The sequence below is a fragment of the Malus domestica genome, chromosome 02 (genome assembly GCF_042453785.1).
Source record: "Malus domestica chromosome 02, GDT2T_hap1".
In the NCBI taxonomy this organism is placed as follows: Eukaryota; Viridiplantae; Streptophyta; class Magnoliopsida; order Rosales; family Rosaceae; genus Malus; species Malus domestica.
Genome location: NC_091662.1, coordinates 11,112,051 through 11,128,889, shown reverse-complemented (window position 1 = coordinate 11,128,889; position 16,839 = coordinate 11,112,051). Strand labels below are relative to the sequence as shown.

Sequence of the window (16,839 nt, the reverse complement as noted above, 5' to 3'; positions counted from 1 at the left end):
ACTCATCCTTTCAGATGAAGTCTGAGAGTTCTTTTTGAACACAGAGCAAAGCACCCCTCTGAAGAGATGTCTCCCAACAGTCACACCCCATTCTCATACCTGTTGCAAAAAGGCATCCATATGCTATATATACATTCATTTGCATAGCATCTAAAACACAGAAAATAATCAACTTCATCTTCTACATTCCTAAACCTTCTTACTGAGAGAACCACACTAAATTCGCCAGAAGTTAAATTTTCCGGTGCTGGAATTTTAACTTGATCGTTGAATCCTGGTGAAGCAGACATCCGTAGAACTACAAGCACAGAGTAGGGACGAAATTTCTGTTTCAAGGACATTGCGGTACGCAAGCCTCGATCTTCAAGTTGTTTGTTTTTATAATTCGTATTCTAGTTTATATTCTGTTAATTCCTATTGCATTTATTATTTATTAGCATATATAAATTATCACAGATTGTTGACATACAACCAACACTATGCTCAGAGTACAAGTGAAAGAAAGGTTTAGATTCTCTCTCTACATATAGGCACTCAAAAAGACCCACTACTTGTTTACTTGCTACACAAGGAAACTCAAATTCAAATCCTAATCTGGAAAGGGAAAACTAAAACCAAATCCTGATTGAAACTCAAGAACTATTACAACTAGGAAAGACAAAGAAAGTTACCATTATCCTTATGCGTCAAGGAAAACCGAAACTTCCCAGAAACAAGAAAACAACACGAAACTGGAAAGTATATACGAGGATTAACCAAAACGAACTAAGTAACATAATCCTTCCCAAATATGACTTAAAACAAAATATTTAGCATAAGAAAGATGTTCGGTAATGGATCTGGTGACATGTTCTTTTTAATGTTTTAATTCCTACCGTTTATATTAAAGTCAAAGAGTGAATGACCAGAACGAAACTCAATCATTGATTATCAAGTGACTAAGGTACCGTTTGGTACGTGGGATGGGACGGAACAGAGTGGGACGAGACGTTCCGTCTCACGTTTGGTGCGCCTAAAACGGGTGGAACGCGCTGTTCCACGGGACGAATCTTGGGTGAATTTTCGTTCCGCCTCACCTCCCTAGAATGACTCGTTCCACATCCAATGAACACAAAATTATAACATCTCCGTCTCCTTCTTCTTCCTTCTTGTTTCCATCCGAGGGCATATTTGCTCATTCTCCGTTCCGTCCTGTCCTGTCCTGTCCCATCCCATCATGTTCCATTCCGTTTCGTCTGCATATCAAACGATACCTAAAAGAACGAAACTCAATCATTGATTACCAAGTGACTAAAAGAACGAAACTCATACAGAAGTGAAACTCATACAGAAGTGCGAGTGGCATAGGCTCACATATTATTACTTTTTAAAACAACAGACTCGTTTTTTTTCAATGAACTGGGCTGATGGTCATTAATTACCTTTGGGCCTAAAATTTAGTGCGTTTCCATATGGGCTTTCCAAACCTTAAAACTGATTCGGATTGCAATTTCTTGAGCGAAAAGAAAATTAAAATTTTTATTTGTACCCTCTCTTTTTTTGTTCTTTTTTTTTTCTGGCCAGAAACTCATTCAAAATTACGAAAGAAGCCCACATCACAGGCCGGAGCAAAACACAAGAGAACGGAGGTGCTGGAAACTAAAAGCTGCGATTTCAAGCTCTACGAAAACAAAAACGAGTGTAAGTTTCGAGTACCCTTCGATTTCCAAATCCCAGATTATTTTTTAATTACTTTGATTTTAACTTTCTAATTATCTTTGAGTAGTTAATGGAGTCGAACCAATCCAAACCCGGCCTACTGTGCAATCCTGAAGGCTCGCAGAGGACCCTGTATGCTTTCTTAATGTTTGATTTTTAAGTTTTTATGTGCATTTTTCGTTTGTATGGGGATTTGGGTAACTGTGGTTTTGCGGATTTAACTTTTTGTATGAAAATTTCAATCCTTTAATTTTTAATTTGTGTTTTTAATTTTTTTAAATTTTTTTTTTTTTAAATTTTAATAATTTGTTTGATTGAAGGTACCCATATGTAACTGGTACATCTGTTGTGGCTCTCAAGTATAAAGATGGAATTTTGATGGCTGCTGATATGGGAGGTTAGCTTCCAATTCCATTACCCTTGCGTCACAAAAACAAGTTTTGATTTTGATTTTTTGGTCCATTATTTTATTTAGCTTCTTGTTTGGTTACGGGAAATTAAGATTTGATGTTAATGCGGAGTATATATTGTTTCTGGTGTTTGAAAAAAGTGGGATTCTTTCCGCCATTTCTCTTAGCTTCTTGTAGCGAAAATTGTTATGAAATCTTTGGAGTTGTTCGTGTAGGCTTGTCGTATTTGTTTCACTTTATCTGAAGGAGAAACAGTTCAAAATTCAAATGCGAGTCTTTTCAAAGTTAGATACATTAGTTTTTGTGTTCTTGTATGGCGCCCCGCGGCCGCTCTTAATGGTCAGACTGGATTTTTAGATCACCTAATGTGGTTTTCATGTGTCTGTTGAGGTTTTCTTACAGTATCTCCTATTTTTACGTTATGGTTATCGCTTTATCAGTCATAGACATCATATATTTTTATAGCGTCGGGGATCCTATTGTTCATGACTCAAAAGTTAGACGCCCATGTATGTTCTTTTTATGTGTCTGTTGAGGTCTCTTAACAGTATCAAAAGAATGGATGTTTTGATAGGTTCTTATGGCTCTACCCTGCGATACAAGAGTGTGGAAAGAATGAAGCCAATCGGAAAGCATTCTCTTCTTGGTGCAAGTGGAGAAATAAGCGACTTTCAGGAGCTCTTACGTTATCTTGATGAACTCGTGTAAGCATTATTGATAAGAAAAATTATGAAGATAAGCGTTTGGCTACCTTCTATAATGTTTCCATTGTGATTTTTTCTATGCTTCTTTGTATTATTTGAAACAGTTGGTTTAGGATTATTCATTTCGATTTTCTGGTTGTAGCCTGTATGACAACATGTGGGATGATGGGAACTCTTTGGGACCTAAAGAGGTGCACAACTATTTGACCCGTGTGATGTACAATAGGCGTAACAAGTTCAATCCATTGTGGAACTCTCTTGTCCTCGGTGGAGTGAAAAATGGACAGAAGTACCTTGGCATGGTAAACCTCATTTAATCCTTCCCTTAACACATTGCAGTGTGCTGTGTGCATCATGAATCAGGGGACTTAGTTGCTTGTCATACTTTTTATCTTTATTCAGGTTAGCATGATAGGTGTAAATTTTGAGGACAATCATGTGGCTACGGGATTTGGAAATCACCTTGCACGGCCTATTCTTCGTGATGAGTGGCATGAGAACTTGACTTTCGAAGAGGCTGTAAAGCTGCTGGAGAAGTGCATGCGTGTCCTTCTCTATCGAGATCGGTCTGCTGTGAACAAGCTTCAGGTAGTGATAACTTAAACGTTATTTTCTCTGTCTTTTGGCACCCTATAATAATGACAATGCTATAAGTTACAGATTTCATAGTTTTTAGGCTGTTAAGAACAACCTTAGATCTTTTTGCTAGCAATTCCTGTGGGAATTCTTATCTGTCTATCGGTTTATTTTCTTTAAATGGCATAGAATCCGCCTGTCTGTCGTCTTTGATGTTTTTCGGAATTTATAAACCTTGCTATTATTGTCCATGTAAGTTCCAATATCTCTCTCTGTCTTTCACACACGTGTTCACGTCCAAATACTTCTTTTTATTAAAGATTTGTCATTCTGTAGTTATGTGAGACAATCTACAGTACTAGGGGTATGCTTCCTCCTTGTCTGCGCTCATTTTTTAGCGTAGGAAGTGTTCTAGATTGAGGTAGGAAGTATACAATTGTTTTATTTCTACACATATCCACACTTTCTTACACTTTTCGAAATGATTATAGCTGTGGTGGGAAAGTCTTTGCGTTCAAAAATTAGTATCCTTGGTAAATTGAGGACTTCCTACTAATTTATTGTCACCCTTGAACATGCATCGGTACCAGTAAGATGACACATTTTAAACTTGGTAATTGCAGATAGCTAAAATCACCGAAGAAGGCGTAACAATTTCTCAGCCCTACTCTTTGAAGACATTCTGGGGTTTCTCTGCGTTCGAGAATCCAACATTGGGCGCTGAAGGATCATGGTAGAGAGCCAACTAGGAGCTACTGTTTGATGCGTTTCTCGAGTTGTTGGAAGGCATTGTGCTCAATGTGTGCTAAATTGAACAACTTTCCCCGAAGTCTTGCATATTCAAGACAAATTGTAAACCTTGAAAGACGAAAGAGATTCATAGAATTTCACTTCCAGAGTTACCCAGAAAAATAAACCAGAACCGTAAGACGATTGGGATTTTCGCTCTCTTTGTGTTACATTGGAAGAAATTATTTTTATCATATTTCATTACCCTCAAAAATTACACTGCGCACTACATTTCATGCTAACTACGTGAAAGTAAATTAGTTTGTTATGAACACGACTTTCATTTCTTTTTGCATGAATTTTATCTTTTTTGTGTGAAATTTTAACGTGATAGTTAACCACAAATGCACAAGAACAAAGTTTTCAAACAAAAAATTTTGATTTTTGAAAATATTTGAGTCGTAGATTTAGTTCAGATTCTCGGGTAAGATATTTGAGGGAATTAAAGTAATATGTTTAGTTTCATTTTGAAATAGGCTTAGGGGTGTATTGGAATAAAATTCTGTGAAATTTTAAATGGAGTGTTATCATGCACAAACTATATCTCCAAATAACATCATCAACTTAGTGATATTTTGGAATCATCCACAGAAAATGAAAATATCGTTTTGTTGTTCCAATTTCTTCTACAGATTCCATGTCGACTTTTAAGTGAATTCTCTTGAAATCTAAGCTAGATTAGTCTTGTTGTTCCAATTTCTTCTACAGATTTTATGTGGACTTTTAAGTTAATTCTCTCAAAATCGGGGCTAGATTTATCAAAGCCTAACATACACAAGCACAAGATCAGACATTTGAAGAAGCTAATTTAAAGCCTAAAATTTTAAGTTTTAACCAAGAATTGGAGATGTGCCGTATATCAATTCAATGAAAGTAACAACTAGGAAACCAGGGACTAACAATTCATATTTAACCAAGAATTGGAGATGTGCCGTATATCAATTCAATGAAAGTAACAACTAGGAAACCAGGGACTAACAATTCATATTGTTGTATGATGTAAGCCTTCATAAAATTTTCTATCCCAACTTGGGCAGTCATATATAGAAATGAACTCCACATCGTGATGTTATAATTTTTTTGTACCGTGTTAAAAAAAACTCGTGTTTACTTACTACCAAAATATGCAATGTCATAAATAAAGATGAACTAAAATACTTAATTGTTTGGGACAATTTTCTTAGAATTGATATCATTCATTTGAGCTTGCCGGTACGTAATCACTCAACATGAACACATACTTGGTGAAGCTGTCATGTTTACAGATAAGTTTTACATACGTGCACTAGATTTGAAAAATTGGATGCCTTTTTTTCAATGTTATATCTTGAAAATCGCATTGCACGGATGAAGATATACGAAAATTTTAAAAGCCAGGCACTCACTTCCCTTACAGGAGGTGAGCACTTGGGAAGAAAAGGGACTTAAATCATAAGCTTATAGCAACTTCTGACCTCAGTTTGTTCCTTACGAATCGATAGAAACACAAATTGTTCCCTTTGCTTTACAAGTACCGAGCATTGTCAATTTATAAGAGTTACTGAGCAATTGGAACAACTCCCAGTTTTTATCATTGCCTTTTTTCTCTCGTCTTCGTCCTCCTTTGAACAGGAAGACAGTGCATGGTTTTTACACTTTATCGTCATGGAACCACCACCTCGTCTCCTTGGGAGATCTGCCATTTCTACAGTTCTTTACATACCGGTCATTATCTTCTGGGCGTTGCTGCAGGCATATACAAAAGGGCTTCAGATATACATCCCCAACACATTTAGAATCTACTATACCATTGAATTGATAATCAACAAGGGAATGTCCATCTTTCACAAATTAATGATCGGTCATTTCCTCGTTTGAAAGTTTTAGCAGAATAAATTGATGGGACATGATCTAGGCTTGATAGTTAAAAGAACTGAAATCACCAAAGATGAAAAAATTGAAGTGGAACACAAACCTTCACGGTCGAGCTTGATAGCATGGAGAGAATGCTAATACAGATGGAACTAACAGTCATGGCTGGTGACCATGAATCATACAAAATATCTACAAAATCCCATATCAACCATAGATCACATAATATGAGGCCGTGAGAGTAAAATGAAACAATATATTGTTCTAATACAGTATAACTAAAATTCAGTCAGTGGATTCATGATGGATCAAGATATTGTTTGATACAGCACACAGTAAGTAATGACAACCTAAATCTGTTGTTAAGCGGTATAGCGTCCCCAGTTTAGCATCTAATATCTAGCAATTATTCAAATCTCCAGTAAAGATAAATTTAGCTTAGTCGACAGACAACATAAATCACATTCAGTAGGATTTCCAAGGCCAGCTTTACTAGGCAACCCCCACCCCACTTTTTCCTCTCTTTTCCTCAGTTTATTCCTCCCTGTTTGTGATAGGGTCTTGAAAGTCATCACAATAGCTGATAAAGGAGTGAAGGCCTTATTATCTCAAACAAAATTTGTATCAGCTAGCTGAAAACTACATCTTTTCAGCAAGAGATTGAGATAAAAGCACAATACTTTCAGGCAACACTTACCACATGTTTTAAGCAATGATAATAAAATTGTGTGTTAAAAGAAAGAAGAAGCAAGAAGAAGCAAGAAGAAGCAACAAAGGAAGACGTGAGCCCATTATAAAGACAAGTATCACTTTCAGGTTTCAACAAATGAGCAAATGCAGCAAATCAAGCAAAAGAAACATTTTCGTGCTGTAACTAAATACAAATCAGATATCAAACGCTTAACTGAAACCCATAAATTACCTAAACAAATATGACCGTTGCTATAAATATGAGGATGTAGTGGAGCTGGAGGGACAAATATAACCTGTTCAAACCAGCCACAAGTATACAGACCCAAAACCGGTTAAGTGCTTCATGAAAATCAAAATCTACCCAACACAATATCGTTCGTAACATATATCTTGAAGCAAAGTCATATCACACAATCTAATGAATTTGCACAGACCTGCGGGGCTTCCATCGGGTAATGCTCAGGAAAATCAACCTGAAGCTGAAAGGTCTCATTAGAATAGAGAGTTCCAGGAGCACCATTGACTTCAATCACCCACCTTTTGGATCACAAATACCAAAACACAACAATTAAAATTGAACCAACTTAACTAAAGCCGAAAAGCACGAACATTGAAGGACAAAAATACACATCATAAACCCTAAACAGTTGGATTTCAATTTCCCTAAACAAAAAATTCAAAAAGGGGTAATTTAAACTGAAAACCCAATAAGTGTAAGATTATGTAAATTCTGAATTCTCCTCTTCCTCCAATTCCAATGAATTATCTTTTCTCGAGAAACAAACAGAGAGCAGAAGAAAAAAAAGAGAAGACCTTTGGAGATTATCGGTGACTTTGTGCTTGAAGCCCACCGGAGGATTGACCTGCCACTCCAGAAGCTCTTTCTGGAGCCGATTGCAAGCGATCTTACTCAAAGTCTACAAATTCCAAAACCCAACAAAATCAACAATCAAAACCCAATAAAAAGATCAAAACCCAGAAACAGAAATTGCACGGAAAAAGTGACTGGGTGTGAAATTAGGGCAAACCTTGCGGCCAGAGGCGGAGGAGCTGGTCATGCTTTTCTCCGGAAAGGAAATTGGTCGAGAGAGAGTTTTAGAGAGAGAATGTGAGGATGGAGGAGGTGTTGACGAGAGAGGGAGAGGGGGAAAGGGACAAAAGGGAGAGGAGGGGGAGGGCACGGTTGATTTCACAACTGGTATTGGGTGCTCCCCACCATATCCATTTTCTTTATTTTTATATTTTCTTTATTCTTTATCTTTGCCAAGGTGCTGCCTCGGTAGACGACGTCGTCGCCTCTTTGGTCTACCATCACACCGTCCCTCTCTCTTTGGTTTTTTTATTTTTGACTTTGTCATGGTGGTTGTCGGACTTTTTCAAGTGTTTGGACACTTCAGATCCTACCAATTGTTGTTTGGCATTTTATCTAAAATGGTCTTTTTATTTTTTTTTGGAAGCAAAAATAGTCTTTAATATTAGCATAACTTCTCACTTTAGATTTTGAGATTTAAAATCGATACAAGTATTTCCTGAGTTTGTACATCATCAATTATTTTGGTCATTCCGTGAAAATTTTATATTAAAGAACAAACAATATGACAAAAATACCCTTAATTTAATAAACAATAGGCCAAAATGATTTGACAAAAATTGAGGATATTTTGGTCATTTCTCCTTATTTAACAGAGATTTTTCGTTTACAGAATGATCAAAATGATTAACGGTAGATAAACTCAAAAATCAATTGTATCGATTTTAAATCTCAGTGACCAAAATGAAAAGTTATGTCAATCTCAATAACTGTTTTGGCTAAAAAACCTTGTTTTAACCTTCTTTACTTGTTGAAAGAATAGACTTCAAATTCAGTTCGATAAGTTTGATAGGTAATTATTATGACAAATCGTTATGTGAGCTTACCGTAAAATTCCACTAGATATAAAATGAATAAAAATAAACGCAAAAACTTATTTTGTTGGGAGCTTTAATGAAAAGGGTTTGGACCAACAAATATTTAATAAAAAACTATCCTAAAAAGTTATTTAACCAAAATGACTCAAAGTTTAATAAAAAACCATCCAAAACTATTGTCTACCTTTTTCGTGCCCTTATCCTCCTTTTCCTCGTCATCGTCCTCATCCTCATCCTCTTATCTGCACCACAAACAATTTATAGTGCTAGTATTATATTCCAATCAGATCCAATAAGGACCTACGGTCCCGTTGATGTACGTACATGTCAGGCGTCTGTAAATAGGAAAGAAAAAAAAAAACCAAAACATAAAACTGTTTCTGGAGAACCCAAAACATAACACTGTTTCTATAAAAAAAAAAAACAGATACAATGTTTGTTTGTTTTTATGCACAAACAAACATTGTATCCAAAATCCAGAAACAGTGACTTAGATTCTTGAAACAATCTATGTTTTAACCTTTGATTGTTTCTTTTCATGCATCAATTGATTATATTTAAGAAACAAGATACTTATTTTGCTTTGAATCCAAATACAATGAATTTCACTATTTCTTTTCTAGCTTACATTTAAGAAACAGTGTGTCTATTTCATTTGGATCCAGAAACAGTTTATTTTTACAGTCCAGAAACAGTGACCCGTCGTTATTATTGAATAACCTGCAGATCTCAAATTTATTTTCTGAATAAACAAACGATGAACTCCACTAACGAAGAAAAATTGAAAAACAGTACTTCGAATACTTTATGAATAATAACGACAATCACGTTTCAACGAAATAATACAAAATATAAATTAAATAGCATGAGGATCTATAATTTTGTTTCAAAGAAAAAGAAGAAGGTCTGCAAAACAACAATGAACTCCATTAACGACGAAAATCTGGAACTCAACCTAAAAAAGTTAGGGGTAAAATCGACAAATCATAATTTATTATAGTTAGGCCATTTTTACTTGGACTACTTTAATATGTGCCTTGTACTAATCATTAAACAAAATTTATAACATGATTTTTAATTAAAACTAAAACTTTTCAAGCCACTTCATTAGTTTTCCTTATTTTGTTTTATATACATTGAGAGCGCCATTTGTACACAAGATTCTCTAGTGCAAAGGAGCGGATATACAAAGGTAACTAACTTAATTCACAACAGCTAGTGCAAACACTTCCTTGTTATGCTCTAATGATAAAATTACACTAAAATGTAAGAGACCTGAGTTAAGACACAAAACAAATAAGCTATAATAACTTAGTATTGAACTTATTTACAAAAATTCAACATGTAACTTATCACTACAAATTAAAACAATTATCCGACATTGTAGTGCTAAGTGGTAAATGCCTTCTTAATCTATGCATCTTGATAGGTTCATGCTTGTGTAGGAACCTTCTATTTGCCTTCACTTTCCGTCAGTAGAGAAGAAAAGCACTTTGCCTTCATTATTTTTTTTTTCAGTATATGCGTCGGCCACTGCTTGGAAAGAAGAGCTCCAGAAAGTGAAAGCCGAAAGGCAGTTTGCACCTTTGAACTAAGGTTCCACTTTCCCAACTAGGTGGATTAGGTTGAATATTTAAGTGACTTTCGTAAAGAATTTGATCCTTCCACTATATTGTCAGCGGTTGGAAGGTTCGAGCTTTGAACCTCTTTTAATATTAAGGTTTTTAAACTATTGTTGTAACGATGAGTCTGCATGGTCGGCCGAAGTAAAAACCGAATCAAAACTAAATGGCAGCTGAGGCAACTTTATGCTCGATAACTGCTTTTAGTTTCTTTAAGCCACTCGTATTAGCGCAGTTCTAACGGTCGGTAAGAGTAGGTTAGGTAAAACGTGCGGAATCCTTCAACATATCCAATTAATATATTATGAGAGATGAAAGAGTTCAAAACTATTACAATAATTTAGAAGATAAAAGATTTCGAATTTCAGACGCACAAATAAAAACTGAATACCTTACCACTAAAATAATATAATATAACGGAATTGGATCCGCTCCGGACCTTAATGTCCGGAGCATAAGGATCAACTAATATGGGTCACACAAATTGAATCCAATAATCTTAATTAACTCATTTTCTTAGCCTACCACACACAACCAACAACTCTGATTTATTTTACACACCAATCAGCTGCCCAGATGGATTGATCTTTAGGCTCCAGACATTAAAATCCAGAGTGGATCCAATTCCTAATAACACCCCAAAGGACCAGTATCTTTGAATATTTCTACCAAGTAAAGAAAACCAATTTGTAAAGTCATCAGTTGGCTTTTCCTCTAAGTTATGGACATAATTACGGTTAGCATATTCCTGCCTTGATTAATGGAAATGTTCCCGGATAATTTGTCCATTGGGAAATCAATCTTCCAATGTCTGATTATATTCTTGGAAAGTCAACATTCTTAACATCCTCTACAAGTATTCTTTTCCTCTCCTCATCATAACCGTTGATTCCTAAGAGTAACCATGAAATCGTATCATGTTTTAAACCGTGCGATTTTAGAATCGTGTGGTGTTTAAACGTGTCAAGTTTGCCATAATTAATAACTTTTATTATCTATATTATAACGAATACAACTTTTTAACGTCATTGTCATCGTTTCTCTTGATCAATGTCCACATTCATGTCAGATATTCGACGAGATTTAGTATAAATGAAATGAAAATAGTTGACTTTTCTTTTAAAGCTAGAAGTTTGAGGAAAGGGATCTTCTTCGGATCCCTTCAATCTAATCATTCTCATCAAATAATCCAGACCCTTAAAATTTGATTCAACGGCTAAAGTTATTATAATTTTTAAAGTGAGCCATTGTCTTTAGCTGTTGGATCAAATTTTAAAGATTCAGATTGTTTGATAAGAAAGCTTAGCTGGAAGGGATCCGGGGAGCATTCCTTTCAGAAGTTTGGATGGCAAATAATAACAGAAGAAGGAGTTTGAATGTTTAATTGTAAAAGGATTTAGTTCATATGGTAATTGCACGAAAACCGAAAAGTTCAGGTGCCATTTGTGTTATTTTCCCATAGTTAACATTAGTGAGAAGCGTTATTGGGCCGGCCCAAATAAAAACGACATGTCGTCTCTCACACTATTACCGGGTTTCTTTCCTGATAGTCGTAAATCGTTACCCCTATCCAACTCTCTCTGACGTAGAGAAGCTGAGAAGCGCGAACACAATCTCACCGATGGCGACGTCGCTCTCGTCGTCCCTGTCCTCGATCCTGAACAACCCACACTGCGCGCTGCGCCTGAAGTTCCAGAGGCCGTCCTGCTTCACTCTCGGGTTCCTCAATTGGGGACCGGAGAAGTCCCGTTCCCGATGCTACCACCGCCGCCAGCAGCTGCAGCCTCGGCCACAAAGGAGGAGTCTTGGCCGCAGTAGCTCCAGAAGCTTCTCGAATTTTAGCCCCAACACTTCTTCTCTCTCCGGCCAGTCCGGTGGCCCCAGCCTCCGCCACTTTGTCGCTCAAGCTGCTCTCGCCGGTGCTGAAGCTCAGCCCCAGTGAGTCCACGCTTCAAACCCACACACAGTGTAAATTCTTTTAGTTTTAATGTATTTTGTTAGTTTTTGGGGAAATTATGCTATAATTCGAATTGGGTTGTCTCAGGAAAGGTTTAAAGTAATGACCTTTGTTGTATAACCGACCGAACAGAAGCAGCTTTTTTAAACATCCAAAATTAGCTGGCTGTTGAGTTATAAGAGATGCAAGTTCAAGTTGAAATTTTTATCTGAGCAATGCTAGTGCATATGGTCCAAAATGTTACTGTGATGTTTTGCCATGTTTGTAGGAGAAATTTTCCGGATAGATCATAGACGAAAGTTGAACATAAAAGGACAATCCAACAACTCTTGATCAACGTCTTTCGATGTTCTTACACCCGGATTTCATATTGTGCAGACTGTATCCCATGCTTAGCTTTGGTTTTATATTTTTCTTCCTGTTTTTTATGTGTAGGGATGTGAATTTGACTGCTACTGAAGTTGCTCCGATAGGACGTATCTATCACGAGACTTATGGGTGTCAAATGAATATTAATGACATGGAGATTGTTCTGTCTATTATGAAGAATGCTGGGTATAGTGAAGTCGTTGATGTCCCTGAGAATGCAGAGGTTATTTTTATTAACACCTGCGCTATCAGGGACAATGCGGAACAGAAGGTGTGGCAGCGGCTTAATTATTTTTGGTTTCTTAAGAGGGAATGGAAGGACAATGTTAAAATAGGGAGGTCGCAGTCCAAACGTCCTCCAAAAGTTGTAGTTTTGGGATGTATGGCGGAGAGGTTAAAGGACCAGATACTCGATTCAGACAAAATGGTTGATGTGGTTTGTGGGCCTGATGCGTACAGAGACTTGCCGAGATTATTAGAAGATGTGGACTATGGTCAGAAAGGAATCAATACTCTTCTTTCGCTGGAAGAGACTTATGCTGATATTAGCCCAGTTCGAATCTCCAAAAATTCAATTAGTGCTTTTGTTTCTGTTATGAGGGGATGTAACAATATGTGCTCATTTTGTATTGTTCCTTTCACTAGAGGCAGAGAGCGCTCGCGTTCTGTGGAATCTATTGTGCGGGAGGTGGGAGAGCTTTGGGAAGAAGGCGTGAAAGAGGTAACACTGCTAGGCCAGAATGTAAACAGCTACAATGATGCCTCTGAGAATGAAAAGGAAGTTGAAGCAGGAACTAATTGGAGATACAGCGAAGGCTTCTCCAGCATGTGCAAGGTGAAAAAAGTTGGTTCACGTTTTGCTGATCTCTTGGATCGACTGTCCACAGAATTTCCAGAGATGAGATTTCGATACACATCCCCACACCCTAAAGATTTCCCTGATGAGTTGCTGTATTTAATGCGAGACAGACCTAATATCTGCAGAAGTATCCATTTGCCTGCACAAAGTGGGAGTAGCACTGTGCTAGAAAGAATGCGTCGTGGCTATACCCGTGAGGCATACTTAGATCTTGTGCAAAAGATACGGAGAATTATTCCAGATGTGGGCATCAGCAGTGATTTCATATGCGGTAAGTGTTCTTATCAATATTCTATACATTCTGGTAATCTTGCTTATAAAACTTGCAATCAACTTTTGGTGAGAAGGAACTTAGCTTCTGTTTTTCCGTCTTCACCATATTTCTGTATGTTGATTTGTGGTACCCAGTGGAAATCTTGTACAAGGTAATAGTAGTGATCAAATATTCTTGGAAGGAGGTTTTACTTGAAATATCTAGTTTCTCTCTTCAAAGGTTGTTAGAGATACCAGAATTTTATGATCAACTTCGATTTTTTTATTTGAGAAGGCTGCCAAAGCATGAGATTGGTTAATTGATCCTTCGTCCTCAGTTTAGAGTTGTGCATTCCTCTTTTCCTTTTGATGTTTAACTGTGGGTTCATGTTTGTTAAACTAAATTTCAGAGTTCTGAGCTACTCATCTATCCGCAACCGATGAATCCTACCCACAAACCTGTTGATTACGTTTGTCCTAATTTCATGTCGGTTGTTTTTAGTTTTCGCAAGATTATGCTACTTTTTTTTTTTTTTTTTTTTTAGTTTACTGCGTAAATTCGGGAATTGCATCGCATTCTCACTTTTTCAATGTCCTTACATAAAGTTGTTATATATTTTCAGTTTGTTATCTGGATTTTAAATCTGAACCGAAAAGCAGAATTGTTGTTTCATATTAATTTTCCACATGTATTTATTAGCATGCCTTCTTTGCTCAAGAATGTTCTTATGCCCCTTTACCAGATAATTGGAAGCTTACAATATCTCGTTTCTCTTTAAACGTATTGTATTCCCTACTGACATGTTTGTTCCTTATTACAGGGTTTTGTGGGGAAACAGAGGAGGACCATGACGACACACTGAGCCTTGTAAAGGCTGTTGGCTACGATATGGCTTACATTTTTGCATATAGCATGAGGGATAAAACCCATGCAAATAGAAACTACGATGATGATGTTCCAGAGGATGTGAAGCAGAGGAGGCTGGCGGAACTTATCAAGGCTTTCCATAAGAGCACAGGTCAGTGCTACGACTCACAGGTGGGAACTACCCAACTTGTCTTAGTAGAAGGACCTAATAAGAAAGCTCCAGATACAGAACTCATGGGCAAAAGTGATAGAGGTCATAGAGTTTCTTTTGTTAACGTGCTGTTACCACATCGAGATGCTGGTTCAAATGAGGAAAGGAATCCCGTAGTGGGTGATTATGTTGAAGTTCGTATATTGAAATCAACAAGAACATCACTATTTGGAGAGGCTGTTGCGATAAGTAAATTGAGCTTGTTTTACAACAGTGTGGAGGAAGAAGCTGTTGCCTGTGGAAGTAGAAGTTGAACCGAGCTGTTCACAAATGCGGGAGAATAGTTTTTTCTTATTTATATACAGCATGTCACTACCGATTAGTTTATTCATGTTTTGTCGAAGGCGACACTTGGAGCAGCTTCTTGCTTGAGGGTTGAGAATTTGTGGATGCTTGTAATACAGCGATCGTTTTCAAATTTTGCCGATGAAAATCGGTTCGCTCTCGAGACTGTTTTAGAGTGATATGGTTTGCCTCTTTCCTCCACTAGAAAAATACATATTTGAAAAAAAATAGTCGTGCAAGCTGCAAATGTTAGAGGGATTATATTTTGGTGGACCACATTACATTATTTTCGAAATAAAAATAGGGCTCACAGTGCAAGTTGATTTCATCTTTATTAAGGAGATGATATAACCTCATCTCTCTAATATTTCTCTCGAAATAGATCCATTTGCCCCCTTATCTTAAGAAGGGACTTGTATGGCATAGGTAAATCTACATGGTGACATTCCGTTCATTTAATGCAAGGATCGCCAACAAGGGCGTTCTAGTGCATTGTATATTCTTATCCAAGACTTGTATTATTTGATGATGTCATATGAATCGTTAGAAACATGTAAAGTGTATGGCTAACCCAATAACAAAAGTAGAATATGTGGTAACAATTAAGAAACGGCCGTCTTTGAAATTTCGCAAGTTAAGATAGTCTTCCAATTTTAATTTTTTTTACAATATTTATTATATTTTTTTTATTTTTTATGAAGAAGAAATTTATTAAAGCTTAAAACCTCTAATACAATCATTTCCCATACAATCAAAATTAAAAGACTCCATAGCCGAATTCAGAAGACAAAAATCCCAAAAAATATGGGTTGGCAACAGTGAGGCCCACATTAGCTAATGCGTCTGCCACGAAATTAGCCTCCCTATAAATATGCTTCTAAATGATATGTTGAAATTTAGAAGTCAACCATTTGATGTCCTCTATGATAGTCTTAAGAGGCCAGGGGGATCCAAACATCTTGCACCACTTGGATAACAAGCTTAGAATCCCCTTCCACCATCAGTTTCTTCACACATGTTTGCCTAGCGAAAAAAGCCCTTCCTTTAAAGCAACGGCCTCCACAATCGAAATGGTGGTACCATCAAGGTTCAATGCCCACCAACAGGTTGCCCTTCCTCATTTCTAAGAACAAAAGCAGTTGCAGAACGATCTAAACTAATCGACCCATCAAAGATTAATTTCACATAGCCATAGGGAGGAGGATGCCAACAAATGGGGTGTTGGTGGCAAGGATCATCCCTAGAGATCTTCTTACTACTAACCTTAAAAAAAGATAAGCCTACACTTGCGGCAATGGAGACACTCCTAGTCGGATTAGGAATCATACTTCTAAAAACTTTATTATTTCTATCATTCCATATTTGCCAACAATTCAAAATCGCTTTACTAAGATCACTCAAATCATTGCATTCAACATTGTCAATTAGTTCCATCCAATCTAACACATTATTAAACTGAGTCAAATTATTCTTCCAAGGACTTACCAGAGAGAGGTTCCACATTTCTTTAACATGCTCGCAATTAAGAAAAATGTGATTTTGAGTCTCATCCTCATTGCCACACATAGGGCACAATTTGTCAATATTTTGAATAAATTTACTCAATCTCATCCTGTATGCAGTTTTTCATGAGTAAAAAGTCATGCAAAATTTTTTACCTTCAGAGGTATCATTAACTTCCATATCTTCTTAAGGAGCTTCTGCCTTTTAACTTCTGGATTATTATTACTTTGATTCCAAGTCACCGACTTGATTGAGAACTCACCATTAGAGGAGTGTTCCCACAC

General features: G+C 36.8%; 3 protein-coding genes across 3 annotated transcripts; 2 read left to right on the top strand and 1 right to left on the bottom strand.

Moving 5' to 3' along the window:
- The first annotated feature begins 1,500 nt into the window (after nucleotides 1-1,500).
- LOC103400833 (proteasome subunit beta type-4-like) lies at nucleotides 1,501-4,391 on the top strand. The gene is made up of 7 exons (XM_008339515.4): nucleotides 1,501-1,680; nucleotides 1,766-1,830; nucleotides 2,019-2,095; nucleotides 2,683-2,812; nucleotides 2,955-3,114; nucleotides 3,215-3,400; nucleotides 4,012-4,391. Exons 2-7 carry the CDS (start codon nucleotides 1,769-1,771, stop codon nucleotides 4,123-4,125), a joined length of 729 nt encoding a protein of 242 aa, XP_008337737.1. The 5' UTR covers nucleotides 1,501-1,680; nucleotides 1,766-1,768; the 3' UTR covers nucleotides 4,126-4,391.
- Nucleotides 4,392-5,541: 1,150 nt separating this feature from the next.
- LOC103400842 (probable ubiquitin-conjugating enzyme E2 18) lies at nucleotides 5,542-8,068 on the bottom strand. The gene is made up of 6 exons (XM_008339527.4): nucleotides 7,750-8,068; nucleotides 7,535-7,638; nucleotides 7,156-7,258; nucleotides 6,951-7,014; nucleotides 6,132-6,220; nucleotides 5,542-5,902 (listed from the first exon to the last, which is right to left on the bottom strand). The coding sequence occupies exons 1-6, from the start codon at nucleotides 7,777-7,779 to the stop codon at nucleotides 5,807-5,809; spliced, it is 486 nt and encodes a 161-aa protein (XP_008337749.1). The 5' UTR covers nucleotides 7,780-8,068; the 3' UTR covers nucleotides 5,542-5,806.
- A 3,718-nt stretch (nucleotides 8,069-11,786) lies between these two features.
- On the top strand, nucleotides 11,787-15,185 carry LOC103450692 (CDK5RAP1-like protein). The gene is made up of 3 exons (XM_008390066.4): nucleotides 11,787-12,189; nucleotides 12,644-13,707; nucleotides 14,510-15,185. The coding sequence occupies exons 1-3, from the start codon at nucleotides 11,873-11,875 to the stop codon at nucleotides 15,019-15,021; spliced, it is 1,893 nt and encodes a 630-aa protein (XP_008388288.3). The 5' UTR covers nucleotides 11,787-11,872; the 3' UTR covers nucleotides 15,022-15,185.
- The last annotated feature ends 1,654 nt before the right edge of the window (nucleotides 15,186-16,839 follow it).